We start from the raw sequence: 10,020 nt of genomic DNA on the forward strand, positions 1-10,020 counted from the left end.
ACATATAAATATATCATAGTAAAATAAAGTCTGCAGGCTGGAAATCTCACCGCATATACATTTTAGGCCTTTGTAGAGTATATTCAAGTATACCTGTCATGTACAAGAGGCAGTCATTGCATGGACTTGCCCCAGATTTACAATGCTGGTGGTATCACCGCATTCCTATCACATACTGCAGGAACTGATATTGGCTGCTCTTTGTAGGTGACGGGTACACTGGAAAGGAGATTGGTGTCCAAGTTGCTTTTATACATCTACAGTGTGTAAAGGTGCATAGGAGATTTAGTAACACACAATGCTGCTGTAATGTAAGATCAAGAACTAGCCAGGTACACAGAATTCTGGCCTCTAGCGGGCATTCCATTTCATCGACACTTTTACATATTGATGGAAAGCTAACAGCTTTAGGTACATTGGACATCTTAAAGAAGAACTCCAGGAAAAACATTTATTAACCCTTGCTGTGGGGCTACCCCCACACTGCAAGGGTTAACTACTCGTTTTTTGTCTAGGTTCAAAAGAAGAAAAAAAAAGTTAGACTCGCCTGAACCACAAAGCCGGCTTGTTTATAGACCAGCCTTTCCAGCCTCGCTCCACCTCCTCTGCAGTGGTCTAAGGTCCCATAAATCATCACGTTCTATACACAGTGTATAGATGTGAGTGCACTGAGGAACATTCCAGTGCTGCAGCGTAGGAGAGACTGGAGAGAGCGCTGTGACAGCTGGCCGGCTTAGAGCTTACGGAGAGTATACATTTTGTTGTGTTTGAGCCTAGATAAAAACTAGCACCTAATTAAAATGAATAAACATTCTTCCCGGAGTTCTTCTTCACCATATATACAGGTAGAACGTTATATAGAAGCAAGGTGCGGAAAGGCAGCCTGAGAAGAATTTGCAGGACAGGTATATGGCAGCCGCCACTGCTGGCATTTGAAGATATCAGTGACCTCATCTGTGCTTCACCACTTAGTGAGACAGTGACCTGGACCAAGCATGTGTGTCCCAGATTTCTTGCCCCTGGCTATGCACACACCTGTATCAGGTCACTCACTGACCAAGTAGGATGGTAAAGATAGGTATGGCAGCCATGGAAGCTGCATCTACAGAAAAAAGAAATGGCAATGACAACCTCCCTTATTTCTCTCCTGATAGGTTACTTTTATAGTCCCACTTAGAAGACAATACTTTATCCGTATATGTCCTGACTTCACATTAGGTCAAAGACTTGCCATAAATGCATATTTACATCATGCAGTGCTGCTTATGTACAAAGTATCCGTTCTCCTTCCACTAGGTCTGAGGTTTGCTCACCTGCCGTGTTTTCCAGCATCCAGCTGCAGGAATGGGTTACATCTAGCTAAGCTGTCTATTGAAACAAATGTATGTTGCTCCTCTAGAACGGTTTCCATAGCTGACTATAAATCCCCTCTTCCTCCCAATTTATGATTAGCCGTCTCAGTAAATAACAATGAGAAGAGTAAAGGTTTGGGGAGATGTGTCACCTGTATCATGAAGACAAAGCTAGAAGAGAGGACTTCCATCTGACTCAATAGACAGCAGATGAAACCATCGTCATTTCTGCACTAGTTCTATTATTTATGTGACTTCTCTACAACCTTCTTAAGCAAACTTACACATTTGGCACATTTCCTTTTTCTTCCCTCTATGTTCAGGATAAAGTAAATAAAATATGTAAAAATGCTCTTGCTATATTAACTTTGCCAAAGCCAGACGGCATACATATAACATTACCAGCCCATTCCACAACAAAAGGCTTCAGTCTTTACATCACATTAGTGTTCAATCTAACCGCATTAATAAACAAACACTTTTTAACACTTACAAGGCACTTTTTCTTATTCGCCCAGAGCAGCCAATATTGGTCTGGCAAAGAAACTTACAAAAAAAAAAAAAAATTATTTACAATTTCAACAGTAAAAATTTAAGAAAATATAAATAGTAAAAGAAAAATAGTTCTATAATACTGTAGCAATAAGGCACTTTTTCTTCTATTTTGTGAAGTGTCCCGGCTTCTTCATTTCCCTTAACATGTGGAACCCAGCCATCTGCCGAGTCTTATAGTTCATCTGCTCCAAGGAGCAACCTATACAGCAAGGCCTGACCCGACTCATGGAACTGGATGCGCTAGCTCCGCCTCCAAGCATGCCGCAGAACGGCATCTGCACGTCTGAAGGGCTGATTACGGAGATCTGGAAAGAGAAAGCAAATGCAGTGTCAGCTAATGTACACTGAGGACAAGCGTGCATTGTGGCTGAAGCAGGCAAAGGCAGCTGTACACATGAGACTGAATGCTGTAGAGTAAGTAGTGGAAAGAGAATACCTTAAGCTGGAGATAGAAGAATTATTGACACAACTCAAAACATTGAACATGTCTGCAAAGTCTGTGCTGGAAGCTTGCTGCTAAGATGAACTCAACCCCATATGTATAGTAGATTCAGAATTGTTAGAAGATGAAAAGAATTAGTTTTGTAAATAGTGTTTATTACTGATCTTGTCATTTGCAGCTTGCACAGACCGCTGAAACATCAATTATGTCAAATAGGAAATGCACCTTAGGAACAGAGAGACATGGAATGTGGTTGGTAAACAAGCATTTCATAGACTGCTGCAGCTCTGTGGTGCTCAGAACCGCATGTGGACCTACAATGACTGCCTAGAGTCTAGTCCCTTCCATCAGGTACAGTCCCCCACAGGGCCAGATTGCCCAGAAGGCCACCGAGGCCTGGCCGGGAGTAGAGGGGCAGTACAGCCACAGGGGGGGGGGTTCTTTTTCTACATTTAGTCCTGTTTTGGGAAGCCGGCGCTCGTTTAGTACAAGTGATCCTGGCGATGCCGTCAAGCTCACTTGTAATATGCCTACAGGTCCACCCCCAGCCAAGATATGCCCCCACCTCTGGCTGTCTCTGTCCCCACTGACCGCCTCCCACTCTGCCATGGTTTTTGGGGTCCCCTGCTCTTATGGGGGACCCGGGACCTCAGCAAAATAGTTCAGGATGGAGAGCGGGGAACAGAGCGTTTGTTCTCTGCTCCATGTAAACACTGAGACGGGAGAGCTGCACTTGCACCCTTCCCATCTCAGCTGTCACAGTGCTGTGCTCAAATTCCTGTATTGCAGGTGACAGGTTCAATAAAGAGAACCTGTCACCTCCAAATGCCATCACACAGGTTTGTTAGCCCCTGTGTGATAGCAATAAAGTTAAGTGAAAACAAATTAAAATAAAAGTTTTAAAAAATAAAATAAATTAAAAAAATAAATGCAAAAAGTGGTAAAAAACAAACAATTAAAAAACAGAGCCTGCTGCCCCTGCCATTTGGTTGCTATTCTCCATTGGAGGGGTTTGGCGGGGAGGGGGGTGCATTGAGGAACCTGGCCTTGAGGCAGCAGAGAGAGAGTAAATCCGGCCCTGGTCCCCCATAAAGATGGAGCTGATAATAAAAGAAGTGCACATATTAATGGACATGACTACTGGTATACTTTGTGAAGCTGGTGCTGGTTCAGACGTCTGGTGCTAATTGTATCAATTGTAAGGTGTGCTTGCCCCAATCCACTTCAAACAAGAGCACAAACCAATGGCAGTTTCATTCATACTAAAATAAAAGCCTTCAAAATCAAGGTGTCTGACCAACGCTGCTCTCTACAGCGATTTGTACAGCTAGCAAAAAGTTGACAATTTTTTGAGCCGAAGTGGATACAAACGTTTCAATGGATGTTATGGAACAAGATGTTTTTTAGTTGCAGCCTTGCAGGTCCCTGCATTGTACAGTTTTCCTTACTCCTAGTTGACAGTATTCAGCTGACAGTGCAATAAAGTGAAATCTATATGAAATAGTAACACGTTCTCTTTTCTTTGGGCTCAAGAGCCATATCTGTCTAGAAGTTCAGCTTTTAACTCTGTGCGTGGGCTGGTATCAGCAGTCACATCAGGTCAGTTACTCAAAGCAAATGCTTGTTATAAGAGACACATTTTTGCATAAGGCAGAAGCAGCATAGCCAGCAATAGCCATTATAGAGGGAGGTCAGCTGTCCCTCTTCTTACCCACTGCAAGAGAAAGGAAACTAAAGATGAATCTTCCTGGTGGCTAATCTGAGAGATAAAATAAAAAGGAATGTATATAACCGAGAAAATGAGAACTAAAGAGAAGTATATGAAGAAGAGCAGCACTCTCCCCTCATATGGAGGAGAAAAAGAGAAGCGCTATACCATAGCTTCCTCACTACATGGGTTCCTACAGAGGTCACACTCAGTCACCCTGTTCTTCAGCGGTTACTAGTAAACAGCAGGAGTGCAGGACAGGCAATATTCCACAAAAGCACAGCTAGCGAGGGAGAGGGCTTATGATAATTATGGCCACTTGAAACCAGTACCCGTTTCAGTTACCTTTCCATACTCTGATCCTAAAGGGCCAGTAAGGGTGCATGTTTTCCTCACTACCTTCTAGGAGTACGGCTGCATTTATTAGAGACCAGCATTGGCTATTTCATCTGCAAAACATGATCTATTGTGAAGGCTGGATCTGGGACCTCTGGCCTAAAGTAGTATGCAGCTGCCTATTACCAATCAGTTCATAATAGTGGGTTCTATATCAAAGGACAATTGTACATACAGGTGGCATTAGTAACATAGGGGTTCAAGATCTTCCCTTATGATGAGGTCTACAAAATGATAGCAGAAACTTAATACTGCACAAACCTTCTCCTCATGGCTATACACTGTGCTTTGCGTGAATATCCAATGCACTTACAGAAGAGTATGTAGGTGTGACATGCAGTCAGATGCAACGCAGGAGATTAGTAATCATGACTAAGGTTAAAGTGCAAGGCCTGGGCATGCATTCCAGTGTTCTTCATGACAGGCCATCCATGGCCAGACAAGGAAGGTCACAATGCATGCAGAAGTATACCTTTACATACTTTTTAAAAGGCATTGGGCTTAACAGTTTGAATCCTCAAAAAGGGATGTATCACAGAAGAAGCGAGAGCCTCTCTTGGCTGTTCTGGCTGTGAAGGGGACACTCTTCAGGACTGCAGCCATCAATGTAGGTTGGGGAGACAGAGAAATACATATATGGTCAAATAATGCAAACTGAAAAGAGAGGTTCAGCAGCCCCCAATAGTGAGGACGATATACATTGGGGTAGGAATAGAGAAGAAGACAATTCCAGAGAGAGAACTGCAAGGAAATATTAAATGAAACCACTTACTAACAGCCAAAACACCCACCTGTGATAATGTCCTCAATGGTTCCATCTTTTCCTTCATACACTGGTCGATGGTCCTTGGCTTGCCGCCGTCGCAGCTCTGCTATCAAATCTTGTTGCTGCCGCTTATTTTTCGGCGTTGGAGACTAGAGGAATAATAATGGTGAGTGAAAACATAAGATGGATCTCCTTTCAGCAACCAGAAAAATACTTTGCCGTCAGAAAATAAAATATGTCATTATTCCTCATTTCTATGGCATGGAAAAAGCCAGGTATTTCCTCCGAAGAGATCCAACAGTATTATAAAGAAGAGGCTCTCCCTAGATGGATGGCAATCCTTGTTCATGTTTACTGATGTGGCTTTGTTGTCACAATAAATGAGGGGGGATGGAAATGTTGAGGTGTTACCGATACCCAAATTATCCAACTATTCTAGATGTTATTTTTAGGGACGCACCGATACTAGTATCGGTGCCGAGTATTTGGGCGAGTACTCTTACTCGGCCACATGCTCCGATGCCTAGCCCGATACTTCCGGAATCAGGACGCCGGGCAGCGCGTCATTACACGCTGCCCGGCTTCCTGATTGGCCGGGAAGCCGGCTCCATGCTCTCTGGAAGCATGAAGCCGGGTGCCATGTAATGACGTGACACCCGGCTTTCTGATTGGCCGGGAAGCTGGCTTCATGCTCCCTCGTCACCTCATGATGATGGAGCCGGCTTCCTGGCCAATCAGGAAGCCGGGCACCGCGTCATTACACGGCGCAACGGCTTCCTGACTGACCAGAAAGCCGGCTCCATGCTTTCTGGTCACCTAATGACGAGGAGCATGTGGACGGCTTCCCTGCAAATCGGGAAGCCAGGTAGCGAGTCATTACACGCCGCCTGGCTTCCTAAATGGGACTTCCTGTATTCGGTATCGGCGAGTACCAAAAAGAAAAATGTACTCGATACCGAAATACCGTTATCGGTGCATCCCTAGTTATTTTCACTACTGGTATCTGAATTTGTCTCCCACTGCAACATACAATATCTATTGCTCAATAATTCCTGCTCTGGGGCAAACAGCAAAAGCTCAGAACCAAGTGTTTAGAGGATTTAAGTGGATGTAAAACGTCCGCTACAATACAAAGGACTATGAGATCTTCAAAGAGAAAATACGACTGAAATATAAAGTCACAATAACGCAATGTGACATGGCTAGTACGTATTATCAGACTGCCCTAGAGATTAGATGTTCACAGTTCATCAGTGCAAGTTGTGGGGACACTTTATAGGAGATGAGAAGCTCCTCAACGCAGCACACAGGTATAACCAGTGAGACAGTAAAAACATTATAGAAACAACTCTGATCAAAAGAGCTGATAAAAAAATCATATTCTTTAATATAAGCACATGACTTTCTCCTCGTACCAAACTCCTTCACTGGCGCATATACTGAATAAAGTGCTAAAGTCGTGATGAAGAACAAAATGCCAGCAACGTGTGATTTAGGATGATCACATATGACAGTGATATACCCTTCAAAGTACATAAACTTAAAATCCTGTATCCTGCAAAACTCAACCTTGATCCTGAAGTTCATCATGTGATTTTATAATTTCCTCCTTAACTCTTGCCATTGATACAGGATCTGTTAATTGTACGTTAGATTTGTTGTAAGATGTTTTACTCACATTCTAATATATTCAGGGACACAACTAACCAAGACTTCATTAAAATAAACCCTCTGGTTGTCTTTTCTTCCCTGTGCTTTGGCAACTGTCATCACAGGCCCAAGCCAATGTAAACAATGTTCAGCATGTCATCAGCGTGGACTGTACATTGGGAGTATAAAATGACTGCAGGCTAGGACTGAGAACTAGGAAGGAATCCAATTCACATTCCTGCTGAGTCCTCAATACCAGGAGCAATACATTATCTCAATACCGCAATGTACCCATATTATCATTTCAAACTGCTGGGAGAAGACACTACCTGCTCGTATTTAGCCAAGCCTTGCCCATCTGCCATGAGACAGACAAGTGTGGAAAGCCGAATGCACATCTAGAGGGAACCCTGAAGCCTTCCCTTTTCTCAGAAAGAAAGTAAGTCTTCCTCATAATAGAAGCAATGATGGTGCTTGCATTGCAGCCTGCAGGAACATTTATGTCAGTGCATGGTGCTTCAAGGCACTTCAAGAATGAGGACCATACCTTAGGGTCCATCTTCTTTGCTTCTTGTGCCAATAACTTCTCTCGCATAACTTCCTCCTGCTTCTTGCGCATCTCATTCTCAAGGTCAGCTTCCTATTTTGTGAAACAGCACAAATCAATTCTGTTATCAGTTTCAGGCATATTAATCTCATACATCTTCCTTGTATACATATCTAAAGAGACTTTGTAGAGCAAACGCATGGCTTTAGTAATATAGAGTAACCGTATACTTCTTTAGGACACTTACTAAAAGTGGAGCAGACAGAATCTGGGGCAGCTGTGCATAGTACCCAGCTTCTATCTTTAGCTTGTTCAGTCAGGCTAGGTTCAGATCTGAGCGATACCTGGGATGCGCGCCCAGGGACTGCGTGATCGTATTCGGGTGCACACAAATCAATTGCCGTGCAGCCCCATTGATTTCAATGGGGTTACATTTGCGAGGCAAATCGCTAAAAAAGTTACAAGTACCTCTTTTTGCGACACGACGCACAGCTTTTTTTAGCCGAGATTGTGTATAATTGCACGGGCGGATTTGTGGCGGGAAACTGCAATCCGCCCGGCGCGACTGGGGTGCCAGTAGAAAATAATGGCACCGCCAGCGCAATCGGCTGTGAAGGGCGACTGGGCAATCTGCACGGTTCCGTGCACAATTGCCGCCCGGTCACCGATCGCGCGGGTGTGAACCTAGCCTTAAACTTTGAAAATGAAGGTTAGAAGCTGACTTGTTGCCATGCACAGCTGCTCCATTCTTGGTAAATTGCCGTCATTGTCGGTGTAAAGTTATCAGTCTTCCTCTATGTATATATTTTAAAGACCATTTAGTGGATTTCCGCGGTTTGTGCAATTACGGTTCATAAAGGTGGCTATACATTGTACGATTTATATTCAACATTTTCAGTTTCTGGCATGAACCCCCGTTCGATTACACCAAGACTTCCCCATCAAGCATAGTCAGATGTCAATTTCAGAAATCGTTCATTGGCCATAGTAACCAAACAATTTTTGACGAACGACGGAAATATTTTCCTTTTGCGCATGTGCTCTGTTCTTGCCGAGATGTTTGACGAACGAAAACCCCCCTGATTCATCGATGTTCACTCAGTCAGAGAAACATTTTCCAACATGACCGACGGAAAAACATTTCCATCACAATATCAAAAATGAAAATCGGTGATGTACCATCAACTGTTCCATCTTCGTTCTAAATAAAACGTTCCTGTACGATCTCCAAACAAAAATCGTACAATGTATGACCTTTAGACTAATGCATGTGTGACCCAGCTCAGGCTGCTGTGACTCTTCATTATGACGCCCACATGAGTGTGACAGGATTCAGACTCCAGCAAGACTAGCATGCTTCTGGAGACAAGTGCCAGGCTAATATATCCACAAGGATCCGTCTCTTCTGGTTGCAATCCAACTTACGGGACAAGAAGTGTGTTATTCGGTCACTGGGTAGGTGGCCACACCCTGACCAAGAACCTTTTCCTGCTGGAACAATGGCAGGAAAGAGCCTGTCTTCTGTGCTCAAAGGACACATGTAAGTACACAGGTGCTTCTAAAGCACCCAGTAAAGTGACATGCCAGTATGGGACCCGGGCTTAGCATGTATACCTTGTATGATTTGATGAAACGAGCGAACACTGGAAAGAACACAGAGGGCGGCGTTGTCTTTGGATTTTCTCCAAAGTAAAGCACCACAGCTGCGTATGCTTCCTGCAAAAGAAAAAAAAATGAGAGATCTGGAGATACTGCTCCCTTCTGAGGGCTTCTAGAACTTCACAAGTCTACATTTCCTGCAGGCACAGTGAAGGGAAGGGTGGGAGGGGAGGAATCACAGTGGGACGGAGTGCTAAAAATACCTAGACAGAACATTCAAATAAGGAAAAAACAACTGATAGAGGCAAACAATACACGCAACTGACAAATAAAAGCTGTTTTGTCACAAGCTAAGGAAGCAAGAGGAATGCCTTTATAGGCCAGCATGTACACCAAGTCTATTGCTGTATCTGCAAAAAAGGAAAACCATCTTGAATGTGGCCATCGAGCCTATTATGTACGTGCGTTATCTTTAAAGATGAACTCCAGGCACAAAAATGTTCATTTAAATATATTCCTATTTAGCCACAGATATATTTTGAATGAATCGAGTGGCTTTGCAAACCCAGATATTATCTTTTAAACGTAGCAGTGTCATCACTGGACTAAACTCTTTTTATTACAGGAAACTCCTGCACACAGGCTGCATGCTGGATTACTACAAACATGCAGAGGAAATACAAAAGACACCACAATCTAAATAACAATACACATGGCCACTTGTATTTGTGCATGTGATTTGCCAGGAGTTTAGCTTTAACCTCAGAATTATTACCATAATAGCTGGACTTCTACAGTTTAATAAAAGCTTATACTGACTCTGTGCAACAATTTGGGTTGGTGCTACACCAACGAAAAGGGAGATGGCGTAAGGAGCGGACGAGAAGGGAGATGGGGTGAGGAGCGGGAGATGGGGTGAGGAGCGGACGAGAAGGGAGATGGGGTGAGGAGCGGACGAGAAGGGAGATGGGGTGAGGAGCGGGAGATGGGGTGAGGAGCGGGAGA

General features: G+C 43.7%; 1 protein-coding gene across 1 annotated transcript in view; it reads right to left on the reverse strand.

Annotated features, from left to right (window-relative positions):
• Positions 1-1,570: 1,570 nt before the first annotated feature.
• Positions 1,571-10,020, reverse strand: part of FMNL3 (formin like 3) — a 109,544-nt gene continuing 101,094 nt past the window's right edge. Inside the window, exons 26-30 of the mRNA XM_018567621.1 lie at positions 9,031-9,132; positions 7,417-7,509; positions 5,245-5,368; positions 4,936-5,046; positions 1,571-2,212 (exon numbers count right to left, since the gene is read on the reverse strand). Of these exons, the coding sequence (XP_018423123.1) occupies positions 4,955-5,046; positions 5,245-5,368; positions 7,417-7,509; positions 9,031-9,132 (411 nt within the window). The 3' untranslated portion in view covers positions 1,571-2,212; positions 4,936-4,954. The remainder of the gene's footprint in view (positions 2,213-4,935; positions 5,047-5,244; positions 5,369-7,416; positions 7,510-9,030; positions 9,133-10,020) is intronic.

This window comes from Nanorana parkeri, unplaced genomic scaffold, assembly GCF_000935625.1.
Source record: "Nanorana parkeri isolate BGI_ZX_2015 unplaced genomic scaffold, ASM93562v1 scaffold1076, whole genome shotgun sequence".
In the NCBI taxonomy this organism is placed as follows: domain Eukaryota; kingdom Metazoa; phylum Chordata; class Amphibia; order Anura; family Dicroglossidae; genus Nanorana; species Nanorana parkeri.